The sequence below is a fragment of the Anolis carolinensis genome, chromosome 4 (assembly GCF_035594765.1).
Source record: "Anolis carolinensis isolate JA03-04 chromosome 4, rAnoCar3.1.pri, whole genome shotgun sequence".
Lineage (NCBI taxonomy): Eukaryota > Metazoa > Chordata > Lepidosauria > Squamata > Dactyloidae > Anolis > Anolis carolinensis.
The window spans coordinates 26,429,771-26,444,267 of NC_085844.1; the positions used below are offsets into that span (position 1 = coordinate 26,429,771).

The 14,497-nt window shown below is 37.9% G+C and overlaps 1 protein-coding gene across 19 annotated transcripts in view; it reads right to left on the bottom strand.

Annotated features, from left to right (window-relative positions):
* Positions 1–14,497, bottom strand: part of rims2 (regulating synaptic membrane exocytosis 2) — a 434,045-nt gene that overhangs the window by 169,296 nt on the left and 250,252 nt on the right. For 13 of the 19 annotated variants that reach the window (XM_062980098.1, XM_062980109.1, XM_062980104.1 and 10 more), the window contains exons 16-18: positions 13,252–13,423; positions 11,439–11,592; positions 4,426–4,452 (exon numbers count right to left, since the gene is read on the bottom strand). In XM_062980098.1, the coding sequence (XP_062836168.1) occupies positions 4,426–4,452; positions 11,439–11,592; positions 13,252–13,423 (353 nt within the window). The remainder of the gene's footprint in view (positions 1–4,425; positions 4,453–11,438; positions 11,593–13,251; positions 13,424–14,497) is intronic. The other 6 variants (XM_062980111.1, XM_062980112.1, XM_062980113.1 and 3 more) reach the window with 1 other exon arrangement.

Here is a 14,497-nt window from a genome sequence, read left to right on the forward strand (position 1 = left end):
CCAGCGAGCCTTAAATTGGCTGTGATCAAACCACTGTTGAAGAAGCCATCACTGGACCCCACTCAATTGGACAGTATCGGCCTATTTCCAATCTCCCCTTTTTGGGCAAGGTCGTGGAACATGTGGTGGCCGCATAACTCCAGGCATTCTTGGTAGACACCGATTTTCTGGATCCAGCGTAGTCTGGTTTCAGGCCGGGGCATGGTACCGAAATAGCCTTGGTCACCTTAGTTGATGATCTACGCTGGGAACTGGACAGGGGGAGTGTGTCTCTGCTGGTTCTGCTGAACCTCTCAGCAGCCTTCGATACCGTCAATCATGGTATCCTTCTGGGACGCCTCGCCGGGATGGGGCTTGGAGGTACTGTTTTACAGTGGCTCCGGTCCTTCCTGGAGGCTCGTTCCCAGATGGTGTCACTGGGGGACACATGCTCGGCCCCACAACCATTGTCTTGTGGGGTCCCGCAGGGGTCAGTACTGCCCCATGCTGTTTAACATATACATAAAGCCTCTGGGAGAGATCATCCAGAGTTTTGGGGTGCGGTGTCATTTGTATGCAGATGATGTCCAGCTCTGTCACTCCTTCCCACCTGTCACTAAGGAGGCTGTTCAGGTCCTGAACCGGTGTCTGGCTGCTGTGTCAGACTGGATGAGGGAGAACAAATTGAAATTGAATCCAGACAAGACAGAGGTCCTTCTGGTCAGTCGCAGGGCCGAACAGGGTATAGGGTTACAGCACTCCCCCTGAAGACACAGGTTCGCAGTCTGGGTGTTCTCCTGGACTCATCGCTGAGCCTGGAACCCCAGGTCTCGGTGGTGGCCAAGGGAGCATTCGCACAACTAATACTTGTGTGCCAGCTGCGCCCGTACCTTGGGAAGTCTAACTTGGCCACAGTGGTCCACGCTCTGGTTACATCCTGTTTGGATTACTGCAATGCTCTCTACGTGGGACTGCCTTTGAAGAGGGCCCGGAAGCTCCATTTAGTACAACGGGCGGCAGCCAGACTAATAACTGGGGTGGCTTACAGGGAGCGTACCACCCCCCCTGCTACGCTAGCTCCACTGGCTGCCGATATACTACCGAGCCCAATTCAAAATGCTGGTTTTGACCTATAAAGCCCTAAATGGTTCTGGCCAATCTACTTGTCCGAACGTATCTCTTCCTACAAGCCAGCAAAATCCTTAAGATCATCTGGAGAGGCCCCGCTCTCGGTACCCCTGCATCGCAAACATGGGTGGTGGGAACGAGGGACAGGGTCTTCTCGGTGGTGGCTCCCCAGCTATGGAACACCCTCCCCAGAGATATTAGACAAGTTCCAACTCTTTTGGGCTTTAGAAGAGCCCTAAAAATATGGCTATGTGCCCAGGCTTTTAACGAATAAACAATAAAGATGATACGGACTGACTTATGGATCTGAGCATACGCATTTTTAAAATTTATATACTGTAATTTTATCGTGTATTTAATAGTTTTAACTGATTTTATGTATTGTTGATTGATTTTGTATAGGCACTTAATTGTGCCAGTGTTGTAAGCTGCCCTGAGTCTCTTCGGGTGAAAAGGGCGGGATATAAAAATTGGAAATAATTGCAAAAGAGTACAGAGAATGGATTATCATAAAGTAATTGTCTTGATAGGTAATCATATGAATATATTTTGGCAATAAAGAGCTGAAGCTAAAACAAAACAAAACATTCTTGATATGATCTGAAATCAGTATACAACATTTCCATCTTCTGTTTGATTTCAGCTTCTTTTAGTTCTAGCCAGCATGGCCAAGGGTCATGGTTGATAAGAGTGACGTTCAAAAACTATCTGGTGAGCCAAATGTTTCTCATTGTTTGTACCCTGGGACACACTTGAGAAACAATATTACATTATACTAAGTGTATCAAATCTTAAATACTACATCCAGGTCCAGAAACATAATTTAATCAGTAGGAGGGCAAGGAACGAAAATGGAACAAAAATGCTACAGATACTATATATATTATTACATTTGAAAGATAGTTATGCAAACCAGTTTCTAGTCTCTGTGTTACAGTTCCAATTGTAAATCTAATATACCACCTTTGTATCTCTTCCAGAGACAATCTATAACTTAAAGTGCCAATATGGTTAAACAATCTTGGATGTAATTTTTCTTCCTATTCAGGGAGTGTGAGGAACCATTTTCAGCCTATTGTTAAATTTAGTGTCAAAGAGGTTCCAAAATGAGTGGTGGTGATTCTGGCATCAGGATTTAAGTAGTGGGTAGGAGAGAAGTGAAAAGGGTGGGACCAAAATACCAGCCTTAATTTATGACTTATTCTGTACTCCACGAGTAGAAAATCTCAAACTTTGTGGCTAAATATGATCATCTGGAGTTGCCCAGATATCTATGTTTGCTTCATGATTTCATGGTTTCCCAGCTTTCAAAGGGGATTCTAAAATATTGAAATGCTTATGGTTCATTTACCAACAGTAAGCAATTAAAATTAAACTTTGCTGATTTCTAGCACAATGCTTACTATCACAGTACCATAACCACCATCCCACAATGGCTAAGCTACATTGAAGAAAAGAAGGTATACAAAGATAAGGCATCCATGCTTTAAGGTTTAAAAATTATTTACAGAATGATTAGAAGATTCTAACTTAGAAGAGAAATTATGGTTAGAAATTCAATTTTGTATATTAACAATGTCATTAAGACATTATTGCTCATATATTTTATATTCCACAGTTTCTAAATGTATTGCATTTTAAATAATTCACAATACACTGATACCTCAGCTTACAAGTGACCCAAATTCCATGTTTTTTGAGATATGAGCCATCACTTGGTTGATTTTTTAAAAAATTTGAAATGCGAATGCAGATCTGAGTTATGAGCTAGTTCGTCACAAAATGGCAGCGCCCATTTCATTGTCCCTGAGGGAGCTTAGCAGTCATTGGAAGCTGTGGGTACTTTGAGCTTTGTCTCTTCCCTTAGATCATGAATCTCTCCTTCCCTCCTTTCCTCTTGCAGCACTCCCTGGAGAGGGAGTACAGCTTATGGACCAGTGTCAGTGTCATTGTCAGAAGCCCAGTCCTGCCCCTCCTCTCCCTCCCTCCCTCCCTCCCTCTTGCTTAAAGAGACACCTACCAGAGGTAAGTGCCTACCGTTGAACTTGCTCCAACTCAGCAGCCCATTGTCAGGTGCCCAGCCCACCCCTCCTTCCCTCTAGCTTAAAGAGACACCAGCCAGAAATGCGTTCCCACTGCAGAACTTCCTCCAACTCAGCAGCCCATTGTCAAGCGCCCAGCCCCTCCTCCTCTCCCTCCCTCCAAGGGTGGCCAGAGCAGTGTGTGGCAGAGGCAGAGCAGCAGCTTCTCCAGGCTTCTGGCTTGCAAAAAAGGACCATTCCTGCAAGAGCAACAGCAGCAAAAGCAAGCAGCACCACAGGATACCAGGGACTTTCCTCCAATTGTCGGGATTTCACAAGACAGGAATCACAATCTCTCTGACTCTTTGCAAACCCCACTCATGTCCTTCCTTCCTTGAACCCTATTGCCAACCCCTTCCTTGACTGGGATGGGTGGGAAGGAACCTGCTTCTCCCTATGGCTGCCCAAGCGGCCACTCAACACCTGTAGTAGCCAGAGAGCACTGCGAGTCTTGGGTTGCCTGGCCTCCTCTTCTGCTGCCAATAAGTCTATGTCTCCTCCCTGCTGCTGCCGCTACTCTAAAGATTGGGTGGAAGTGGGAAGCACTGAATGCTTCTCTATGGAGAGCTTTCTAAATGCTTTCCTTTAGAGACCTAGTGGTATACTGGGCACTCTAGAGGGACTGGAACAGATCAATAGCATTTCAATTCATTTCAATTGGGAAATTTGCTTTGAAATAAGAACTTTGTATATTGTATTTTATGACAGTTTTAACTGTTTTAACTGTTTTAACTGTTTTAACGTTTTAGTTCATTGTATAACGGTGCAACAGCATCAATTGCCACTTGTAAGCTGTCCTAAGTCCCCTTGGGTGAGAAGGGAGGGGTATAAATAATTGAAATAAATAAATAAATAAATAAATAAATTTGAATTAAGAGCTCAATCACAGAATGAATTAAACTCGTAAGTCAAGGTATCACTGTAGAATTTAAAGATTTTTTAACAGACCTTTCACAGATTGTACTAATGTTAACATTGTTATATATTCTCAGATAGAGTTGGAACCACTAAAGGTGTTGGTAAATAAAGGGATATTTTTTGCAAAATGTTTATAACAAAGGCAACTAGATTAAAAATACTGCTAGGATAAAAGCCCTATGACTGAAAAGCAAGAAAAACATATCCACAGAACAAATCAGCAATGGAAATAGGCACAACAAGTAGCAGAAGCACATCAATAACATAAAATAAAGTCTTTTAATGTATGCAAGCAATAAACAACATGCTTATAATTTACCTGAATTATATGAATAAAAGCCTTTATCTGGAAAACAAACGATGAAATGGAGTGACATCAGAAAAAAAACATGTGAGTTCTTGACATGCAACTGGGATGTACAAAATCTAGAGACTTACATATTTGTAACTTTAATAGTATTTCTATAAGGAACACCACCAATTACCTAATTGAGCTGTAAAGTGCAATCTTATGAATGTTTATTCAGAAGTAATTCTTACTGCATTCAGTGGGACTTATCCCCTATAGTACTGATACTATATGTAAAGTGAATATGGATTCCTTCTATTACAACAGAACTTCCAATCACTTCCTTTCCCTCCCCCTGTATCCATAAGCCTGCCTACTATTTTGAGGGCACATTGAGAAGAAAGACTTCATGAGATAACCGCTTTTCCTAGTTCTGATGATAGCAGCAATTTTGTCAATGGAGCTACCTCATCACTTAATTGAAGCTTAATCCAGACAAGCTTGGATAGGGTTTCAGCCCTCTGAAATTTCAGGCACACAGCTTAGAGAGGCTCCTGGATTCAGGTCTGCGCCTGGATGTCCAGGTTTCAGCAGTGGCCTGGCCAGGAGTATGTTTGTCCAGCTAAAAAGGTGTGCCTGCCAGCTACACCTGTTGCCACTAATTACAGAAACACATACAAAATCTAACTTGTTCTGTCCAAATTTGGTCCTGAATAACAACCAAAGTTTTACGTGACTGGATTTTTCACAAAAATCTCCCAAAGTGCAACCCCCCTCTAAGTTGACATTATACTCAACTTGAAATTGTTTCTTCTTGCATGTGGGAATAGAATAGTAATTTAAGATTGCAGCCTAAGAGTATTAGGAGCTGTACAAACCACAGAACAACCTTTCACACTCTATCACCTATCTGTCTAGCTTTCTATCCTGTCTTTTTCAAAACGAGGCAGCTTACAACAAAATGTGTTGTGTGAGTTTTATTGGTCCACAATGCTGGAACAAGCTAAAAATGTAAGCCATGTTGTACTACAGCAGCATATGAGAGTATAAGTGGGTATTTCAGTATCTGATTCTATGTCTGTGCTCTTTGAGTTTAATGAATAGTGTCTGATCCAAATATGTCTTGATTCTATAGTTAAGAAGCTCTTCTGTACTGTAGAAGATTAGTGTTATGGCTTTCAAATTATCTAGACTTTTAAATGGACACTTTAACTTCAAGGTCATTTCAAGACAACTTCCAACGGCAAGACATTTTCTGTATATTCTGCATTATATTGCCCTTTACCACCAGACTCCTTGCTGTTACAGTGTTACTCTTTTCTTGTGAAGATTGAAAAAACAGCTTTTCCCATTTTCAAAGATACCAACAGAAATGTCCCGTAAACTATCCATAGTATGTATGGGTGATCACAACAATCATCATGAGACTTGAACTCCTCCCCACAAAAGTGTGTAACCAATAGACTCTCCATGCAGGCCCCCATCTTCACATAACTGATAAATCAGACTAGCCTTTGCGATCAGAACAACATTTTTAATTCCTCCTGTGGCCCTGTGCTCTTTATTCAAAAAGGGGGGTTATGTTCTAAAGTAAACTAACTATTCTGGTTGTGTTGGCAGGAGGCCTATATTACTCTTTACAGCAAATTCCATGCGTAGCAGTACCAGCTCTTGACATTTATTGAAGTGTAGAATTATGTACTAAGAGAAGGCACTAATAGCTCTTCTGAGGCATAAATGTTTTGTGAGATATGGGAGAAGGGGACATGGGATAGTTCAACCACTACCATACCTTTACTAGGGCTCTCATATGGCTATGTCATCAGCAAGACTTAGTGTGTCCGTATCGTTTGGTGGTGGGTCGTTGTTTGATAGATGTTGTTACAATTTTGATATTTTGTTTTGTGATGGTTTTATGATCAGAGAGACAGAACAGCATATCACCATAGTAGGATCACATATCCATATAATAGACTTCATTTTAAATGTAGACGGAAGCCAATAGCACAATGAAATTAAAGAAATAATTAACACATATTCCATTGGCTGCTCTTTGTATCTTGTTTACTTGTGGCATTGAATTTTGCCAAAATTATAAGCTGCTCTGAGCCCCCCTCGGGGTGAGATAGGGTGGGGTAAAAATAAAGTAAATAAATAAATAGTATGCCAAGTTTCCTTACATATCAGATAAGCCACGAATAAGTTAACTTAACTTGCAGACCCTTAGATGTGGGACATGTAGATTTAATGTTCTACTCAACCATGATACTTTACTTAGGTGATTCAGATCTATTATCCATTTATGTCATACTCCTAAATTAGCACTCTGCTAAGTGGAAAATTATAACACTGGATTGTCAATTGAGGCGTATGACAGAAACTCACCTGGATAAAAGAGCTGAATCTAGTATAACCTGCATATTTTCCTACATCGGTTCAAAAATCGGACAAAATCAAATTGTTAGTCTCAACTAAAATAGACATACTGAATCAATGAGAACTGGAGAATCACCAAATTTTAGTGATTGAACAGGTCTAACATGGCTAGAACTATAAACTGCATTTGGCTCCCAAGTGTGAGGGATTTCATTAAAGCAAAATTCAACTTTTTTCTTGCATAGCATCTTATGAATTGAACCTAGCTGCAATACAGGCTTAGCTCACACATTTATATTTTATCTATCAGAAACTATGTCTTGTCTTTCACTTCTCTTCCTCACTTGCCTTTGTATTCCATTTCCTACATGGTTAATCTGGATTCTGGAATAATAGTCTGTACAAACCACAGTTTCACTCCCAATTCTGGTTTTGAAGCAAATTGCAACTCACAGTTTTACCTAGTTATGGTAACCCCTCCGTCCTGTCCTTCAGAAAATGGTAAAGACCTGGCCGTGGGACTAAGCCTTTGGGGTAATAATAAAACTTTATTCAAACTTTAGTGCAATGAGACAATAATAGGAAACCTACTCCGCTAACTGGAGCCAGCAGGTGTCCTGAGTTAGTTTAAATAGCTGACTTTAAAGTAGGTATAACTGATTTTAATGTTTGCATATATTTATAATTATTTTATGTCCCAGCATGGAGTGTTTGCCGTATATATGTTGTGCTCCGCCCTGAGTCTCCTTCGGAGTGAAAAGGACGGAATAGAAATATTTTAAATAAATAAATAATAGTTAGATGTCGTGGCAACTTCTTGTTTTCCCAAAGCAAAAATTGAATTTAAGAAGAGGGAATGTTTAAACCTAAGCCAAAATGTTTACAATTGAACCCATATGTTGTATTATATGTTTGAAAAGTGCCAGTGCAATATAAAGTATATTCATAAATTTGTAACTATTCATTCTGAAAATCTGTAGTGGAAGAACTGAAATATTTTGCCCCAGTCACTCTCGTTTTTCTCTGCTTGACAGGTATTGTTTTTAACTGCAGGTACTTTATAATATGCTATAACATCCCCAAACCAGATGATTTATGTGTTTTCTGAAAATAAGCCCCTGTTAGTTTAACAGATTTCTCTCCAAGTAAGTATATACAGAATTGCAGCCTCAAATAACTCATCTATGAGTTTAAAACGTATGCACTGATAGGTATGCATTAATAATTTATATTGGTATCGTCTAGGTGGAAGCAATTCAAACAAGCAAACCAGCAAAATGAGATGCTGATTCCATAAAAGGAAAAAAAATCTATAGTAGCATGAATAAGTGTCATTATTTAACTTTTATGTACTTACATTAATACATTATCCACAATTAGAGCTTTATCACTATACAAATGAAATTACTACACCACTGTACATTATATTAGTCAAAAGTGTCTGCTATTACTTCAAGCTTATTTATTTCTAATTAATCCCCACAGAAATTAATGAAATACACTTTGGAAATGTTGATTTCAATTGATCATCTGTAATTTTTATTAAAATTGAATTAATTTCATATCAATAACAATTCTGTGCAGAGAAAAGTCAACCTGTTGATTTCAATGGATCAACTCGAAATTTTATTCAAATTAAATGTATCCTATATTTGTAACAGTTCTATGCAGAATGTAGTCAACCTGTAGTTTTCCTGATTCCACTAGACTTTAACACAGCCAGATACCAATAGGGGATGATGGAAGCAATAGTCCAACAACATCAGAAGGGCCCCAGGTTCTTCATCTATTGTTCAGGCAGGCAACCTGGTGCCCTGAAGATGTCTTAGATCATGAATTCCATAGTTCCTGGCCATGCACAACACCTGGGGCATATGAGATTCTAGTTCATACTATTTGTAGATATTTGTGGAATATCAGATTCACATACTTTGGACATGCCAGAACTCCATTACTTGTAGAAGTATTCACTTTTAAATAATCAAAGTGAAAAGATAGATATAATTTCCAAGATACAACAAGACTATACAAGAAACCCTGCTAGATCACCATTCAAAATGCTGTTTATAACATTTAAAACCCGACACAGCTTAGATTCAGTTTATTTGAAGGAGCGTATGCTGGCTATGGAACTCCCTTATCAAAGAAGTTAAACTGACATCCCCTCTATTTTCCTTTCAAAGAGAAATAAGGACGTTTTCATTCTGACAAACATTGATTAATGTCTATATAAGGGCCATTTTGCACAATACAATAGACACTGCTAATTGCTGTGTTGGTGTGTGTGTGCTTAAATGGTGTATGTTTTCATCAGATTTTAATTTTTGATGGTTTATCCTGTTTTATCTTATATAGTGTGAATTTCTGACATCTTTTTATTTATTGTAAGCTGTTTTTCTGGGATAAATTATGGGATAGAAATAAATATTATAATCATAATCATCATTATCACCTAAAGACTGACCTCCTTGACAAGCTTACAAACAATACATGAAGGCCTCTTCTGTTCACTTCATGCATTTAAATTTATGAGGTTCCCGTTGATCTACTCCATTCAGACTATCTACTCCATTCAGACTATCAGTTGGGTTCAAGCCAGAGATTCCATTAAGTTGTTGTGGTTGGGAAATCATATAGTTCTCTAATTGCTTTTTGAAGCAGGTTAGGCTTTGTATATATACATGTAACAAAACAGATGTTGTATGGAATGGAATCCAAAAAGAAAAATTTAAATACACATAAATAGAAGCCATGTATTTATTTATTTTATAATACCAGAAATGGAAACATTTAGAAAATTAATGGCAGCATCCTCAGGACATGTAAAAGAGAGCTATTTAAGATGACTGATTTGCAACTGTGAACCAATTAATATGAATTTCCATCTTTAGTTGTAGTATCTGTTCAACTATGAGGTGTTCAGATTGTATCTAGTACCCAAAATACTATCAAGAAGGTAGAACAGTCACATCCCCTAGCCCACAGACAAAATACAAGTTGATCATTTTTGCACTACACTATAGATAATGCAAAAAATAGATTTCCATATCTAGGATCCTTATATTTCATTGAAGCTCCTTTTGACAATTCCATTAATACATCAAATGTTCCTTGGATGTTCTTCTAAAGGAAAGGGGCTCATATAAATATGTAAATGAAATAAACATAGTAGCCTAAATCTACCTGTTAATCCAGCTAGAGTACGCCTACTTATTCAATGGGAATTTAGTGTGGTAAAACCTATAAAAGTACAATTTATTCAGTGGATTGTGTTCTGGAAGGAAATCATAATTGGATTTAAACCAGTAGTACACATACACAATGAACAAGAAATTCTTCCAATCAACAGGATTTTATGTTGAAAATGAAACATATTCTAGAAACTTACTACAATTGGCCCTCCTTATCCATGGATCCATCCACAGCTTGAATTTTGCCATTTCAAAGAAGGTACATTATGCCACTGAATATAAAGAAACATAAATGGCCACAGATTTTGGTATCCATGGAGCCAAACTGAGTGAATACCAGGAACCAATGTATTCTGTTTTGATAATTTTTAGAAAGCAGGATTATGCTAGATTTCAGATGGGTAATATATTTTTGTTAACATTTTTTTAAATATTTTAGGTTTTGTTTCAGGTTTGTAAATGTTGTTGCAACAAAAGGATACTGCAACAGATCAAATTTAAAATTAGAACAGTCTATACAAAATAAAAAATAATAGTTACAATCCATATACAGGCAGTCCCCAAATTACAAACAAGATAGGTTCTGTAGATACTTAAGTCGAATTTGTATATAAATCGGAATAGGTACATTTTTAAGTGTAACTCTAGCAAATCTATATATAAAGAAATAAACTTTGGTAGCATAGGAAAGAGTTAACACACCTGTCGTGTTTGCTTTGCTGTCTGTGCCCCTGTTAGAAGATTTTACCTCAATTTCTGTCCCTGTGATAATTGGATTTTGAAAGATTTGGTGTGTTGTGGAAACAAGGACTGGTGAGAAAGCTTCAGTGGAGACACCTTTTCCCCATGATAACTCTTTCAGGAATGAATTTCCCTTCCTGGGGATAGATTTATCTCACTTCCTGTTGTCTCAGTTATTAACAATAAGTTGTTCGTAAATTGGATGTTTGTAACTTGGGGACTGAATGCAGAAATAGAATTAGATGCTTAAAAGAATTAGATGCTTAAAAGAATAAGAATACTGGAAGTGTTTTGCTGGAGGAACTAACATATCAGTTAAAAAGGGGAAAGAGAAGAAATGGGAGCGACTGAAATAATAGTAGGTTTCATTTACCAAAAAAATTGCATGCTAGGGTTACAATCAGTTTTAAATTAGCTCAGATAAGACCAGTACATAATGACATGAAGCACTCTAATTTCCTTCATATTTTTGTATATGATTCCTTATGATGATGTGTCATAAAGGTCATAAAATATAATGGCTTCAATGCAAAAAGCATACTTATACATAAATAATTATATTATAAAGTAAATAAACAGAAGACACAAATAAGGCTTTTAATGTAACAATTCCCAATACTACCTTTCCTGAACACCTGAAAACTCAGTTAAGATATTTAAATTGTCACTCTGATGCTGGCTCTTATTGTCTGTTTGCTGTCTAATTTTTATTCTATTCAGAGATTCATAACTTACTTTGCAACCTTCTTGTGGGACTCTCCCCATGAAGCTGTCGGCGTGGCAAATATGGTGAAGGGTGGGGAAGTGGCAATGAAGAGACATCGTGCGTCTGGAGTTTGTACCAGTGAGGCTCATCATCTAGCAGTGCTGTCTCTAATTCAATTAGAATCTAAAAAAGGAATCAAAGAGATCTATTAAATTGCAAAAATTATATTCATATATTTCTGCAGAGTCAATTTGACAATCAAACTAGTTTCATAGCAAATGCATATTTGTGATATCTATCATGAACAAAGCATTTAAATATGGAGAGCTTGTTACAAGAAGCTAAGGCAACTAACAGTGCAACCTATCCAATGTGAGGATAAGATTACCGGTGTTGCCAAGATGTGTGTTTTCCTGATTTTGAATACAAAAACGTTCCAGCCTATAATGTTCACTCAATCATTTGCTACCAAGAAGCTTTTTGTCTCAGAAAGTATACTGAGGTTAGAGAAAAAAGGAGTTGCCGATGCCAATCATTCCAAAGCCTTTTCTCCTACTGCTAATAAGGACAAATGTTCTATTGTCTGTTTTCAAGCTGCTCTTAAGTTTCTCTCATCTCCCTACGCCTTATGAAAACTTTCCAAGCAAGTAAAACATTTCCACTGCCAAATTCTATTGAAGCAGAAGCAAAGGGTCTCCACTGCCACCCTCTCCCCTCTACTGAGAGTGGGGAAATGCTTTCTGCTTGCTCTACCACAATTTCTTCATCCTTTTTTGGCCCTTCTGCTGTTACAGCCAAAAAGTAGTTCTGAGGAAAGCGAGCAAATGAAAGACATTTCTGCTAATGTAAATCTGATGTAACCCAAATTCCTTTGTGGCGTGGTGCAGAGTTTTGTACAAGTGAGAGTGCCTTGCAGGCCTGTTGTTATGGCATTAGTGGAGGATCCTGGGGACAACCATCGTGGAAGAAGTGCCTGTCTTAAATAGGGTGGCCCCTCTCTGTCTGAATTGTCAGACTCCAGGATGGGTTATGACAAGAAGAGAAAAAATGTACTTTTGCTGTAGCAGCTTCAAGCAACACTGGGGGAGGGGGGACTGAATGACCCAGATACAGGACCTGTCCCTTCCCCATATGGCGCCTAGCACCTCAGTCATGACACACTCCTACACATATCCTCCCCAGAAGATTCCCTCAGGTAGAGTAGAGACTAGCTTTTACCAGAAAATAAATAAGATCCAGTTAGCTACTGAACAAGGACCATCCTGTCCTAGTCCACAGGCAACATAGTATCATTCCAGTAACTATATATGCAAAGAACCAACATTAATTACTCTACTTGTTTTTGTTGTGCATTGGTATTTATACTGCAGATGACATTATGGTCTTTATGTCTGTCAGTTTTCTTTTGGGTATTTACTATAGAGAAAAGGGATAAGCAAAATGCAGCATGTGAACTTCATGTGGCCCTTTAAACTCTAAAACTGGAAGTGAAATGATTTTGGGCATGCTGGTGTATCCCAGTAGGTGAGTGGAAAAGGGTTCCCACTGCCTCTGCAGTTGTCCATCACTGCTGTCAAGGATGACCTTGTGTCAATTCAACTATTATCACGTGTTGACTGCTTTTGCACATTGCTGATTCAGTGTTGCTGTTATTCTTTTGTTTGCTGATAAAGTCTACTTTCGCCTTGAGAGCATGTATGCAAAATCTCCACTATTTTATGCCAGCATCAGCGAACAGATACGCTTTCTTTGCCCAATAGCACAGAATTTTATTCCATCAGATTTCTTAAGGGTGATTTTAAAATATCAATTCATTGTAAACTATTGAATAACACTGCATACCTCTCCCAAAAATTCACTTTCTTCCTCACGAACTCGTGCTTGGTCCCAAAGAGTAATTTCCAACATTCGTTCTCTAAATTCCCTCCGATGAACTGGAGAATAAATGAATGTTTGGTTCCATTTTGGTTCCAAAGTTTTCTTTACTGTTTTTGTTCTTCTTTTATTCTTATCACTGAAATTGAGATATATGAATTGAAAGTGTTGTTATCCTATTAAACACCGATTGTATAAAATAAGATTTATCTGGTTGTTGTTTGGATTCAGGAAGTTCTCTGTATGTGTGTATATATATATATATATATATATAAAGAGAGAGAGAGAGAGAGACAGATAGACAGACAGACAGACAAAGTCTACAAAAAACACTAAAAATTCATTTTCATATGTAAACATAAATCTTATATGCTAAACTGTATGATTGTACTAATGATTTAGCATGAATATAGCACATCAGTATCCAAACAGCTTTTTTTAGGGATACCTAATATCACATTTTCTAAAAGAGACATTTGTGTTATATTTCAAACAGAATTTCAGGCCCAAAAATGACTTGTCATATGACATTTGGGATGGCTGCTTCAGAAACAAAGATCCAATACACATTCAGTCCTTTTGATGAATCCCTTTGGTTTATCTGCTAGTATGAAGAAAATAATTTTGTAATGCTCTGAAGCCTAACAGATTTATGGCACTTAAAACCATAATAAAGTCTGTTAATTTTTTTAACTTTCTGTTTTTCTTTTAGTTCATTTCTAAGTTCATATACCTCATAACCTCTGAGGATACCTGCCACAGATGTGGGAGAAACGTCAGGAAAGAATACCTCTGGAATATGCCCATACAGCCCGGAAAACATACAACAACCCAATGACTTTCCTGTTAACCATCTAGTTGCCTATTTATTGCAAGTAAAACTATTTAGCTGTTTGTGATTCCTTTATTTTATCACTTTTAAACTTATTTATTGTGCAATGCTTTTGACACAAAATAAATAAAAACCAAATTACCAAAAAAGCAAGAAATCATTTCTACACTAGAAGTGGGATTCAGTTGTGTAAGGGAAAAGACAAACACAGAAAACATTTTAAATAAGGCAGACCTTTAACCAATGAGATCATGGCCTTTCCAGTTTTGAAACTGAATCCTTTTGTTTGAATTGTAAAAAAATAATGAATGGCTTAAAAACAGTGCACTATGGCATGGCATTGGAATTTTCCAATATTTTAAAAATGTTCCTAAGGAATGG